At 37.1% G+C, this 14,222-nt stretch overlaps 2 protein-coding genes across 7 annotated transcripts in view; both read right to left on the bottom strand.

Moving 5' to 3' along the window:
- Positions 1-8,084, bottom strand: part of LOC120008494 (protein SABRE) — a 29,957-nt gene extending 21,873 nt beyond the window's left edge. For 3 of the 5 annotated variants that reach the window (XM_038858833.1, XM_038858835.1, XM_038858834.1), the window contains exons 1-8: positions 7,709-8,081; positions 6,566-6,677; positions 6,192-6,452; positions 5,124-5,389; positions 4,583-4,802; positions 2,805-2,975; positions 2,624-2,701; positions 766-1,017 (exon numbers count right to left, since the gene is read on the bottom strand). In XM_038858833.1, coding sequence (XP_038714761.1) covers positions 766-1,017; positions 2,624-2,701; positions 2,805-2,975; positions 4,583-4,802; positions 5,124-5,389; positions 6,192-6,452; positions 6,566-6,677; positions 7,709-7,779 — 1,431 coding nt within the window. In that variant the 5' untranslated portion in view covers positions 7,780-8,081. Of the gene's footprint in view, positions 1-765; positions 1,018-2,623; positions 2,702-2,804; positions 2,976-4,582; positions 4,803-5,123; positions 5,390-6,191; positions 6,453-6,565; positions 6,678-7,708 lie in introns of those variants that run through there. The other 2 variants (XR_005470521.1, XM_038858836.1) reach the window with 2 other exon arrangements.
- A 659-nt stretch (positions 8,085-8,743) lies between these two features.
- On the bottom strand, positions 8,744-13,595 carry LOC120008496 (protein CLT2, chloroplastic-like). Of its 2 annotated transcripts, none has more exons than XM_038858838.1 (10): positions 13,143-13,595; positions 12,917-13,062; positions 12,724-12,761; positions 12,167-12,282; positions 11,409-11,508; positions 11,292-11,327; positions 11,116-11,166; positions 10,052-10,175; positions 9,152-9,228; positions 8,744-9,029 (listed from the first exon to the last, which is right to left on the bottom strand). In XM_038858838.1, exons 1-10 carry the CDS (start codon positions 13,517-13,519, stop codon positions 8,967-8,969), a joined length of 1,128 nt encoding a protein of 375 aa, XP_038714766.1. In that variant the 5' UTR covers positions 13,520-13,595; the 3' UTR covers positions 8,744-8,966. The 2 variants fall into 2 exon arrangements, with proteins under 2 accessions (XP_038714766.1, XP_038714765.1); XM_038858837.1 differs by having other exon boundaries at positions 9,103-9,228; positions 13,143-13,593.
- Positions 13,596-14,222: the final 627 nt, after the last annotated feature.

Genomic DNA, 14,222 nt, shown 5'->3' with positions numbered 1-14,222 from the left:
TATACTAAACACACACCTAAGGTAAAAGCTCCACTAAATGATTCAAGAATGTATATTTAGTAATTTAAGACCAAGCATGAAATAGAACATCTTCTGCAATCTCTAAGAACAGCTTCTGCAATCTCTAAGAACAGCTTCAGAAATATCTAAGAACATAGTTTCTATAGAGGGGAGATAAACTAGAGTTACAACCTGAGGTTTTTAGGACTTCAAGAGACTATGTTTCATTTAGTTCACAAAAAGCTCACAAAAGCTTCTGTTTCATGAACTGGATTTCTTTCTTCACAAAAAGGGCTATGTTTGAAGGACAAAATATTCCATATGACATCCTAATATGCCCCTTCAAGGTACCATTATGGATTTCCACTACCCTTGCATTTCCTACAGTAATACTTCACCACCAAAACCCTAAATATTTCTTGACTCACACATCTAAAAATTGGGACAACGGATCACTTGTTCAACACGAAATACTGTAATGAATTACAAGTGTTTGGTAGAGGGGAAAGAGAAAAAAGAAATGCAACTTGCATTTGTATGGTAAAAGTAACTTGGAGATGCCACTCTCTACAAGCGAACACCTGATTATGAACTCTGGTGAAGCTACATTCCCACTTGTGAGGAGTTTGAACTAATAAATCTATCCTAGATCCTACAAATATGGTCATTACGCTTCTGCATGAACTAAAACAGCAAAATGCAACGGTTAATTTTCAACTGATTTCCAGTGGCCAAACCTAATAGATCAATAAATATGCTACTTACATGATACAGAGGCAAACCACTGATACTGTAAAGCACAATAGTCATCTCAGGAGCTGAGATAGTGCATGTCCACATGATGGCTTTAAATTCAGTTGACGGTTGCCATTCAGGAGTTCGAGTTTCATTTCGGAGCACCATTTTTTTCTTTTTCAAAGAATGAAGATGCAACCAGGGCTTTAATCTGCTCGTTATAATGTTGCACTTAGTACCTCCCAGCTTAACATCAATTTCAGCTCTAATAGGCGAAGTCGGCTGAAAAACAAAAGCATACAAAAGATGAGTAGAATTAGACAATAAACCATACATTTGGTGCCTAAAAGATATAACTCTTCCACTCGGGAGGCACATATTTTGTTAAGAGACAGCCATCAATGAATGGAGCACACTACCCTAAATACAAGATTACACAAATAAAATTTAAAATGATAATAATAATTACTGATAATAAGCTCCATATCCAACTCAGTGTTCAGAAAATGAAAACCTTTCAAGAGTAGAAGCTAAAAGATTAAGTCATGGTATGTGCACCAAAGAAATAGTTTATAGCCCTCCATAAACTGACCACTAAGTCTAAACTCTCCAGCAATCCAAAAGGTTAAAGAAATTTAGTCATCAGTCCAACATTTGCCAAATAAGTTGGAATCAGGAAAAAATAACATGGAAGAACCTGAGATATTGTCCACATTGGTGGCTCTAACATTCCACCTAATTGTAAAAATGACCTTCATGAACTAAATTATAAATCTGTAGAAATTTGCAAGATTTCTATGCCACTCAATTGTAAACACTATAAACAAAACCGCCAAACCATAGGCGAAAATGTGGCCGAGTGGTAGAGTTGTAGGGGTGCAATCTAGAGGTCACAAATTCAATTCCTGAAAACAGACTCTCCACATATTATGTGAGGATAATGTTTGTGTATATCCTACCTATCCCCGACCATGTCTACTACAGGAACCTTTTGCACATGAGTTATTTATCTTTATACGAAACCGCCAGACCAATATTGAAATTTGCAAGATTTCCATGCCACTCAATTTAAAGTAACAAAACTATAACTTAAATAACCCCAGTTGATTTCGATTTGAGCCACATTAAGGGATACCTTTATATCTTCTTTTTTTTTTAATGGAAAAAAGATTTTATTCAAGCGCCAGGAGGCGCAACCCAAACAAATTACAAAGAGGGGAAGAAAAGATGCTCAAACAAATACCTTTATATCATCAAAGGATAACATCTTTGCCACTCTCAATTCTAGGTCAATGCAATTATGGTTAGGTCACTTAGAAGTAATAATGCAACTTTCACTTTTTTCCTTACGTAAAAAAATAAAGCAAAAGAGAACTAATAAAGAACAACAGGGGCATACAAGAAAACCAACAGGGAGGGGGAGGGAAGAATGGAAACTGAACAGTAAGACAACCGAAAGGATTATACTTAGTAGGTTATCAATCCAAAGTTAGCCAAAAAAACTCCCTATAATCCTTGGAGAATGTAGTAGGAACTTTTTTTCCCTCTTTTAGGTAAGCACTTTTGGGTGTCGGGGGTAGGATTTGAAACTTTGGACGAAGTGGTGTGGTCAACCGCTAAGCTAACTGGTGATCCCTGTACAAGGTGCAAGCTGAATAGTCAAAATCCATCTATTATATAATGTCAATCAAATATTATGTCAGTCAAGACCATAGGTGCAGGGAAACCATATTGATTATTGAAGGAAATGTACTGTGATAAAGACGGCAGGGAATTAAGAATAAGCGATATAAATGCTTTAATTGTACCTGCAATAGAAGAAATATAGAGAAATGCTATCAACTTGGCAAAGATACCAAGCTATAACGAATTAATGCATAGGACATACCTGGATTGGGATATAGACAGAGAAAACAGCATTGACTTTCAGAATCTCCAAAACAGAAGTGCCAACTTCTCTAAGAAGCTGAAATGTAATGGAAGAAACAAGCCGTCACTAAAAGACCAAGCTATGACGATTGGATAATTACAACAGCAAAGAAGCTTCAAAAACAACTCCACATACATACATGTATCTCACTGAAATCTATTTGAACATCAAGACGGGTATTGTCTCCCATGTCTTCCATGGACCGTGATTTGATGCTTTTCAACTGAATGCCCATGATGTTGTTTTCCACAACGAGGTTATGTTCTCGATGTACAAACCTCACATCCAGTTTTGGCAAATTGAATGAAACCTATCACGGAAGAGTAAGAGGTCAAAATTTAGGCAAATATGCAAATACATATGCAGTGACATATTCACGCCATATTTTTTTGTGACAGAGAGTGATTCAAAGCATGCATAAGTATCAACGTTGCAACAAAAATAAGAAATGATGGCCGATAATACTCTGAGAAGAATACAATCTATGCAGTTAATGTGGCAAAACAAATATACTTTGCAAATACGTGGAAAAGATGACAAGGAAACTTTACAGAGAAGTTAAACAGAATCAGATAATATGCCACTAGGATGGATAAAACCAAAAATGCTAAAAGAAGCCAACACTTTAAACACACGCATACAGCATGATAATATTGAACGTACCATGCTTGCATCCTTGTATGACTAATGTTTAAGCTTTAGGCGTGACAGACTATACAAAAGCATCTCTCTTTTCCCCCTTTCTCCAGGTACAAACTTCTTAGCAGTGTGTTAAACCCAAGAAAAAACACAATCAGGAAACATGCTACGAAAAATCCGGTATGTCCAAGTCAACTAGAAAATTATCCTCAGCTAAAAGCAAATGATTTAATTTTAATGAATCCAATAGGACAAAATGAGTTTATGCCATTACCTATTGAAACCATTTTCTAGTCTGCTAGCACGATCATTACAATCGCAGTAAAAAATTATTGTTAGGAACATAAGTTCCCGGCTATTACCATTACATACTAAGAATAGGAGAAAGAATATAGTGCAGGTGAAAGGATCAAAATTCAAACTATTTTCAGATTGGAAACCTCAAAATCCTTAACGTGCACAAGCAAGTTAATATGTAAGCAAGCATACACATTCATGCAAACAAGAATATACACAACATTCATGTCCAAGCTACATTTTCCAATTAGAGGTTTTATTACAATCAGAAAACAAAAGGTTATTTGAGGTTTTATTAAAATAATTTTTTGTAGAATGCAAAAGAGAATTTTGTTAAGGGGCAATAAGTGAGTGCAACCCAAAGAAGAAGAGTACATAGAGAAAACAAAAAAAAAATCAAGAAACTAGATTACATCAAGACTAAGAACTTCAAAGAGATTGTTGCTACAACTTTACAGCCAGAATTTTCATGGGGTGCCAATTGGCAATTGTCCATGAACTTGTATAACTCAGATAGTTTCTCAGAAAAGAATCTTGTTTCTTTCCAACAATAATTTGACTAAAATAGTAAAATACATCATCCGCTCTTCACTGGAATACAAAAATGAACGAGCCAGCCATGGGCGCCATTTTTGTAGGTATATACAATCCTTTCAAAAAATGTATTGAACATTTATGGCAATGTCTTCTCCCCTCAATTTATCCACAATAGGATAAAACTGCCCATCCAAACACTGTCTAACAAAAATTTATTTTGATGGAAACACTGTCCATTAAAATTTTGGAAGAACTTAAGAGAACAAAATGCTCTTCACTAGGCAGAAATAGATGGAGAAATTATGTCATCTAACTATCCCATTGCAACACCATAAATTCTTGCCAACATAAAAGAGTACCTGGCCAGCTACGAAAGATGGAGCAAAGAAAGCATAAGTTAAAAGATATTGGCAGCAAATTCCAGCACTACCAAGTAGTACCAACCTTTTCTGGCATTAAAGAAGAATGCTTAGAAAGAGCAACAAGCCCTGCTTGCTTCTTGTTTGACTCCTTAGCAGCCACGAAATCAGGAGGTAACCCCATGACTTTATCTGCATGAGAAAAAGCATCTGATGGAGTCTTCTTTGCAAACATCTCCTCATTCAAGGTAACAGTAACCTCTCCACTAGTCATGTCCACATCCTGGATAATCACACCAACTTCCCTAACTCAAAAGAAACAAGGTCAAATTAAGAAAATAATCCAGCACGCAGTTTTTGTTTGAGTTGATAAATATCATTTGAAAAAGAAAGCATCAAGGGGGTACAACGTAAATATTACAAGGAGGCTACATTGTGTGTCTGAACATTGCAAGAACTACAAGAAGACCAGGGTGAGGAAAGCGAGATGCAAGCAAGAAGCGCAAAGCAATGTAGGACTACAACATCAATCAACAATCCTAACCCCGATTTTCCGCAATTAGTCAACATAATGTACCAACACAAGCCAACATCAATGTATATAAATATATACTGGGGGAAATTACCTGTCATGCCCAAATTCACAACAGAGGGAAAATTCTTCACAATTAAAAGCAGCAGCAGAACTTTCAATCATAGCACAGGACGTTTGGCCTGAAGAGATACATCCTCCACTATTAAAGGAGGATGAATGTTCAGAACTGACTCGTGGTTCGCCAATGTGAACAAAAATGGGAGTTATATGTAGCTTAACAAGAAGATCAGGCTTCGATCCAACATCTTTAGATATATCTACTTTCAGTTCTTTAATTTCAACAGTAGCTTTTCGTGTCTGCAATTTCTCAAGAGGGCATTGATTAGTTAGATGTGTTTGGTAATACACATATAAAGAAAGAAAGAAAAAAAAGGAAGAGATGGGCAAAGATAATGTATCACACTATCACTAACAAAAATGAGAAGGCTTTATAAAACTTTTGACCTTAATTTAAACAACACATACATGGGGATCTCTCATAATTGACAAACCACTCACTGACATCACGTGTCTACCCTGGTTAAGACTAACAAGTAGAGTATACCACAGGTACACTCAATCTTTTAATGGACAGCTTCCAGACCAGCACCAACAAATCATGTAGCTTCGTTGGGAGACCCAGCAAAAACTAACTTTTTAAATTTCTTTTAACAACCGTAAAAAATGCTAATTCCCAGTCATCAATCAACAAGTTTCCCCACAGAAACTTGTAGCACCACAAGCACATTTAACTAATTCTGATACAGAAAACGACGAATAAGGGAAAAGATAATGGCCTGAAAAGACAGTTCTTGAATGAGAACTTTGAAAACCAAAAAGAAAGTCAAGAGAATCATGGAATGGATGTGCTCTCTTCCTTTATTTCTCTCGCACACGCACATTAAGCATATTTATCCAGAAAGCAAATGATAGAGTGGCATAATCATTCATGAAAAATCCAATTAATTGATCAGCTTCTTTGCCTGACAATTTTTTATGCAGATAGCCAGTAAAAATTGAAACAAAAATACCAAAGAAGCTGACAAAACAATGTGTGATTATTAAAGCAATGTGATCACTGGACAAACTAAAATATACAACTTATTGGAACATCCCATACCTTAACAACCAAATCTGTAACAGAAACTGACAAAAATCTTGCTATATTAGCCACAACCATCCACTTTCCTCGGCCTGAAGTGCGGGGTCTGCGTGTTTTAGACTTCTGTGTGCTTTTCTTTGAAGGTCTGAGTACAACTTCTATGTCACATATTACTACCTGCAGCTTGGGATCCCTGGAAATGAAACCAACCCCAAGTTTGACCAATGACTGCCGTAAGCTTAGTTTAACTTCACCTATACTTATAGACTCAACAGCACCCTGCAAGTTGCAAAGCCACCAGATCATGATCATACTTTAGGGCATAAGAAAAAAGTGACATATTCTAACTAAGAACATGCGAAAAAGACTAAGTAGTGGCACAAGATAAGTACCTTTTTGAAGTTCACCACCACATCCCTTAGGCATTTCCATCCACCAACACGAAATGCAACAGATGCACCCACTAGACGACTTAAAATCCAAGCCACTAACCTGGAAGCAAATCTGAAAAAGAGATGCATCTTTATCAACTAAAATCAATCCACATTGCTTGACTTCAATAACAATGGATGCCAATACTTACGTTAAAGCATTGCCAATCAGTTTCCTTGTAACAGGATGAGGTTCCTACCCCAGCCTTTTCTTTTGGCTAATGGCCTTTTAGTTACACATTCAATAATAAAAGCAGCATCGGGTTTAGAGTTAAAGGAATCTTTTGATTACGATTGACGATATATGTGTAAGAGAAATGGGGAAACATGTAATCATTTGTTCCATTATCAGCCAAAGTAATTCAAGGATCATTTTTGTTATCTAGAATGGATTGTTAGTAGAATAGACACTGAGGATCCCCTGGGGGTTGGAAGGTTTTGACATTTAGAAATGTCCAAGGCATGTGCATGACTTGGGCCAACATTATTTATACGAGTGGAGCATTCTATTACTGAGATCAAAAGTACTATTCTCTATACTTATATTAGTTGTGTTGCCATGTTGCTCTTCTACGACCATCCAGTTCTTTAAGCTACTAAGTCTTAATTGGATTTCATCAATGTTTTACCAATTATTTCCTCTCCTTTTTCACTTAGTTTATGTATCATGTAAAATCTAGCATGTGAATAGTTAGACATCAAATTGTTCTTTATTGGCACTGAAAGGTTGTTCCAATAGAACATGTGCATCTTGGGTTACATCACACAGAACCTCTTCCCAATTTAGCGCACATCTGCCTACATTTTAACCCTAGCAAAACCCCTTGGTGGCAGCAGTAGCTGCCCTTACAATGTATATACATACAAATTCACACACAAGAAGGGTAACATTACGCAGCTTCTCATGAGGATTTAATGCTTTTGTCGACTCTTTTATTACAATATCAACCGCCACATAAAAATTACAAAACATTACACCTGCATTGCCCTTCCTTTTCTTAAAACACAAGCAAAATCATGGACCATAAATAATCTCACCAAATTTGACGCAAGGAAATACATATAAATGCGAAAGTGCATGAAAAGAGAATACCAGGGACTTACACGAAGAGTAACCATAACATGATGGAGAGCAACAAAAAAACAAAGAGGAACTTGACAGGTGAGGCTGCCATTGACGCCTGAGACTGATATCTTCAAAGTGATCGATCTTTGGATCAAAAAGTATAATTCCTCAATTGAAAAGAATTCTCTGCACATGACTTCATGTGAGTGTGAAGATTGATTAACGAAAACCCTAATGATTCTTGAAATTTGAGTATGTGCTTGTGAACCGATCAGACCGGGTCGTCGAAGCGAAGTGATCGGGAGGAGTGAGTACGACACACATGAAGCCAAGATCCGATCCGTGAGGTACTCGCTGATGAGAGAGAGAGCGCGACTAGTAGGATTGTAACTTTTTTTTTCCTTTTTTTTGGTAATTAATTAATGACCGTTGTTGTGGAATATAGCTTTGTTCAGCTGTGATTGGCACGTTCCCGATATGTCATGGGGTCGGCGATTCGGCCTTTGGGTCTCTACGCATGATTTTTGTCAACGGTAATTTTTTATTTAGTTCGTGCTTTTCGCGATTTATATTCAGAAATTTCTCGATAACTGGAGAATTATCACAGGCTGCTATTTATTAAAAAATAAATTTCTCATGTCTTTCATCATTTGGCAATTCAAGAACATATTTTCCTGTTAAAAAAAATTTATTTTATGCTAATGAATGTATTATTATAAAAGTGAAATATTCCCTAGTATTTGTCACTAAAAATTATGCAAAAATTGCAACCTACGAGCGAGACATGTCATTGCCTTCAATCGGCAATAACCAATAAATCCATTTTAGTGGCAATCGAAATACACTTCTTTCTTTTTTACCGAGAATAACATCATACAAAAATGTTCTTTGGACTTCAAATATGGACTTAAACTCAAGTCATCGAGCCCGGATCACGTGACAACAAGATAATACTCCCGCAAGGAATCGAATTAGAATCTTCTCACTACTAAACTATCACCCAAATGATTACAATGGAAATACGCATTTGCAGATGCCAAATTAATACAAAGAAAAATCATCAAATTTCCATGGATAATAAGAGAACCAAATTGCATATCAAGAAGCTTAACAGTTCATATAAACAGAGGGATAATTCAATATCTACATTTGCATAATACACTGAAAGAAATGAAAAGAATCGAAATTGCATTGATGCGGGGTTAAGCTATTTTGAAGCTTGCTTGGCGGGCTGAGGTATATTGAATAAAACCAGACCTGAAACAAGAATCACACAGCCTAATAGGAAGGAGGAGCTCAGACTTGGACCCTTGGGGAGATATGGTAATGGAAGCGATAGCACGTATATCGAAATAGGCACTGCAGAATTTAAAAAAGGCACATCAACAAATTTCTTGAGCATGGGAGAGAGAGAGAGAGAGAGAGAGAGGACCTGACAGCAATACAGCAAGAGAAGAAACAACTGCAGAGGAGATTTTCACCAGATTGAGCAGTGATATGTTGAATGCTATATTTGTAGTTATATAAAGCAGTGGAAGGAGTGGAGCCCCATCACAACCTGAAGTGTAAGCATATTATGAGACAATAACTTAAAGAAGGATTTAACTATATCTGAAGCATAAACGCAAAATGAAGCACACATGATCTCTAAATTATACTTAACTAATTCCATAGGAAACTCTAATCGAGCTGTTTTGTCAACATAATGCTATAAGACACATCCACACATATACGGTATACCTATAAGTAACATACATACACATACCTATGAGTACACACACACAGGGCAAACACTATAAAAGCAAATCATGAAAAGTCGATATGCTTCACGAATGGACCAATAAAAGTTCAAACGTAGATTTGCAAACAAAACAGGTTCTTTTTTTATTTCGGAGTTCATATCCACTCTTCAAGTCCAGAGGTTTAAAAGGTTAACATTGGTTTTTTGCAAGTCTGGATATATAGCCAGCAAACAATACTAATAGGATCAGAAATCTGAAATCTCAGAAGATCTCCTACTTCAGACTGTCAACTTCAAAGACCCTTACCATACATCCCTTAAAAGAGAATCCACGCTGGGGATGTAAAGTAGATTTGACTTTGGTTCATGCGGTCAAATGTTGGGAAAACAACATATGAGCAAGGAAAGGGTGAGGATTAATCATTTCAAGCCAAATTCCCAATACCGCAGACCTGTTTTCATAATACATTAATTTTACATATACTGCAGGTGTCCTAGTTGTCGTCATGTCTTTAATGAGTCGTTACACAAAAGATTTTGTCACCGTATCACAAGATTTGAAAACCCCAAATTCATATCAGTAAAAGGCAAATATGGTAAGACATCTAGAATCTATTTCCACCAAGATATTCGTGCTTACCTGGTGCTCTGCCTCCAATATTTATAAAGCAACCGGAGCCACTTCTGAGATATAATGGAAGTTGAGCAAAGGGTATACCTTTTAAGTTTGACAATAAAGGAAGAAAGAGAAGAACAAAAAGAGCCTACATGTCAACAAATAATGTTAGAGTTCAACACTAGGATGTAGATGTTACATTCCTAAAGCTTCCAGCAAATGAGTATCAAGTGAATACAGAATACAATAGGTGAACATAATGAACCACCTAATGTCAGATGCAAGTCATGTCACATTAGCTCAAATAATCAAGAGCAGCTTAGCATAACTATTACACTTCTTGCTTTCTCTCTTCTTCCCTCACCCTTACCCATGATTTGGGTGGAAAGACATTCAACACCACCACCAGGCCAAAGGAGGCCAGTAGCATAATTATTATACTTGATGCATGCAGATAAAGAAAAGAGTAAACTAAATACGTAATTGTTTCATGAAATTTCAATAAAGCAAGATACTTAACTGAAGTAAGACAAAAGCAGCTAGGCCAGTTTACAATGAGGTCTGATGCTTTATAAATAAAAATTGGCAACAAAAAATAAGATTCAATTTGTGTGACAAAAGCAAGTCAATTAATTTATTGAAAGTGGAAGAAGAAAAACATTTTTACGAACTTGCCAATGAAAAACTCAGAGCTAATCATTTACTATTAAGTCATATGTGCATATGCAAGCGCGGGGGTGGAAGATAGAGAGAGAGGGGGGGGGGGGTTCAAAACTTACATTCCAGTAAGCATGGGCCATAAATTGCAAATAATTTGCTTTATTTATCATGAAAACACCTACTAAATTGTAAGATAAGAAGGCCCTGCAGCAACTACTCAGCATAATCATAGCTTTTGAATCTCAGCGAGAGAGCGAAAGGTTAAACCATTATCAGCTAGTAGGCCTTGTCAAAAAGACCAATGGGATTGGGGTTCCAGTAGGGTCATTACGGTTAGCAGTAGTTCCACGAACTGAGCATCAACAAACTTTTGTTAACAATCATTCCCTCTTCTACATCAAAAAAAAATTTAGCACCCTCTTTTCTACCTGAAATCCCGATCCAAATGAATTGACCACAAATATGTCGAGTGATCTTCCCTGCAGATAAACAATGATGATGGCTTAGAGAAATCCAACAATTCAAGTTTAACAAGATAGCTTAACGAAAATAAAAAGATATTACAAGGTCAGCTACTTTTTGAGACGGTAATAAAACAGGATACCTTCAGGCGGTTCGCAGAATTTACAAAAACAAACTCCTGTTTAAAGAAAGAATAAGATCATTATTTGGCTTACGCAGGAGACAACTATTACTAAGACCACAGTTCTGCTGCATTCACCTTGATTATCGATGCACCAGCTTGAAAGGCACTTGATGCTATCATTATTGCAGGCCATACGAGCTCAACACCGGATAGCATCTGGCCAGCATTCGGCCCACTGCAAATTTTGAGTACAAAGTAACTCTCAGTACATACTTTGTCATACATGTGAAGAGGAAACAGACATGCCCATATGCATGTTTCAAAAAAAATTATGAGCTACTCTTTGTAGATTCAGATTCGAAAGACTAGTCCAAGCCCACCTAACATAAGAATTCAATGTGCTTTCATATATCAAACTAACGATATGTGGCATCTAGGAAGGACTTGATACTACCAGGCACAAAATTCCCTCTCCATCAAAGAAGACTGAGTTCGCCACCATTCAAGGCAATTTATGAGTAGTCAGGTACAAGCTATGCACATAGCAAGGACACCTGATCACGAGATTCATTAGACAAAGCAAGGCATGAAATCCATGTAACTGCAAAAGTGAACAATTTATGATAGGCGGTCGATGAAAGCTCAAAACCATATTGCAGGGAACAAGGTTGGAGAAAAATAGGAATCAGAACACATACTAATAGAGTAATTCAGATTCAATGAGGATGTCTAGGCTTGTTTAGTTTTTCTGATCCTTACTCAGATAGTTACCCATGCTGCCCATACAATTCATACTAATAGGCCCCCGAAAGTGGTGGCAAAGAAAACTCGTAAAAATTGATATCTTAAAAAACAAGGGGAATCTCATGGGATAAATCATTATATCCACGCACCTTGCAACGGCCACCACCAAACCACCAGCCACAAGTAAGCAGCCTGCAAGTTGATTAAAAGCGTATCTTCTCCCTAGGATAATAGTAGAAAAAGCTAGCTGCCATATCAAAAATGTCTGCACCAGATAAAAAAGAAGAAATAAACATCATGAGGAGCTGAAATATTGCCAGACAATAGCTCAATAAGCCCTCAGTCCATTAGTACATCACTCCGCCAGGAAAAAAATAAGAATGCGTCTATCCACGTTATGGTTTGACATTAAAATAATAAATTAATGCTTCTCGTTAGAGTTCCAAAGAAACATGCTTCCCAACGGCATGCCAAAATCATTTAAGTTACTTAGCCAAAGACAATAATCAAGAGTTGCCCAAGGCATACGCATTTTCTTATGGGAAAGGAACCACATAATGTTTGGAAAGCTTCTTTGCAAAACAACCCATGAAAAATGAAATTGAGATTCCGGATTCATATCAATTCCAAAAGACATTGAATGGAAGGCCTGTAATGACGGAGCCAAAATATAAAATAAATAAGTAACAAATAACTGAGAAAATACCTGATTCAATAAGGGTATTGCTGGTCCGGGAAGCATGGCTGCATAGAAATAACAGAACATTGAATATTATGCAACTAATAAATACAACGCCATGGATCTTGTAGAAAAGATAATCCCCACAAAAGTCTTGAAATAGAAACCATCGTTGATTAGCCTAGCATCCTACAATTTCAATAAAGCACACAAAGAATACCTGCAGCCGCCATCCCAGTTGCGACTCCAAGTGCCTCTAGAATCCCAATGGCCATAAACGGTGATTTCGGAAGTGCAATCATTTCATCGGTAACTAAACCCGCATGGTATCGCACATACAACATGGAAAAATAAATCAGCACATACCTGCAATTCATGCAACAAGGATCACATCTAAAACAGAACAATTCCAATCATAATATCATCAATCAATTCAAAAAACTTACCCGAAAGTAGTAAATTGAGCGAGAAAGAACGGGTAGTCTTTCATGGGAACGAGAGCGAGCTTGTACAGCACGCGACTGGCAACTGCAAATGTCACGGTGATTGCAGAATTTATCAGGACGAGATTTTTTTTGGAAGATGAGGGTGAGTTGTTAATTGAGGCACCGACTATGAAATTAGGCTTTCTTGGTGAATTCCGCTGAATGTGCGTGCTTCCATGGCTGACATTGCAGGTCGCAGGGAACTGGGGTTTTGAAGGTATGCGTAAACCGAGTCTCGAGTCTTGGCGGGAGGACATTGATACATCGATGATGCAGGTTCGAAGAGGTGGTAATTGAGAGATACGGGCGCAGAATGACGACGTATGCGGAAAAGCCATCAGATACGGAGAAGGGAAGCAGAAGATGAATGGCGTGGCTTGTGGAGGAAGATGATGTTTGTTTGTTTAACAGATGATTATTACTCTACTAGCGATTAGACTTGTCCTATTCCTAATTTCCTATACCGGAAATTTTTTAAAAAGAATTCTGTTTGGTAAAATTAAACAAAAATTACTCATTTTTATCATTACTCACTCTTAGTTGGATATAAGGTAAGATTAAATGAGATTTTTAAGAATATTTAAGGGATGAGAGTTACAAAAATATACACACACCATCAAAAGTTATAAAATGCTAAGTTTGAGAGTTAAGTGGAAAAATTTTCTTTCTTTTTTGGTAACCGAGAATTCTCCATCCAAACATACCCACCGGATAACTGGGTTAGCTCTAAACTCGGGGAGTCAACCTATCCCGCTCCACTTTCATGACAGTTGAGATTGGGACAAAGTTCGTGTTGGAAATAACATTGAAACCGCCGTGTGTGGGAGAGGAACCTTCACCTCTTACATTTGCAAAGAGTTATCACAACCAACTTCACCATCACAACCAAAACTTCTTTGTCATGGAGAAACTTCCTCCCTCCTTCATCTTACTTTACTATCTCTACCACAAACCAAATAAAGTAAGTTTACTCCTCAATTCTTAACCCTCCTTGCTTAATACTCTAAAATACCAATTCAAGCAGACCCTAAGTAAGGGGAA

This window comes from Tripterygium wilfordii, chromosome 11 (assembly GCF_013401445.1).
Source record: "Tripterygium wilfordii isolate XIE 37 chromosome 11, ASM1340144v1, whole genome shotgun sequence".
Classification (NCBI taxonomy): Eukaryota; Viridiplantae; Streptophyta; class Magnoliopsida; order Celastrales; family Celastraceae; genus Tripterygium; species Tripterygium wilfordii.
Note: the sequence above shows the minus strand (reverse complement) of the source record. Positions and strands in the feature narration are given on the sequence as shown.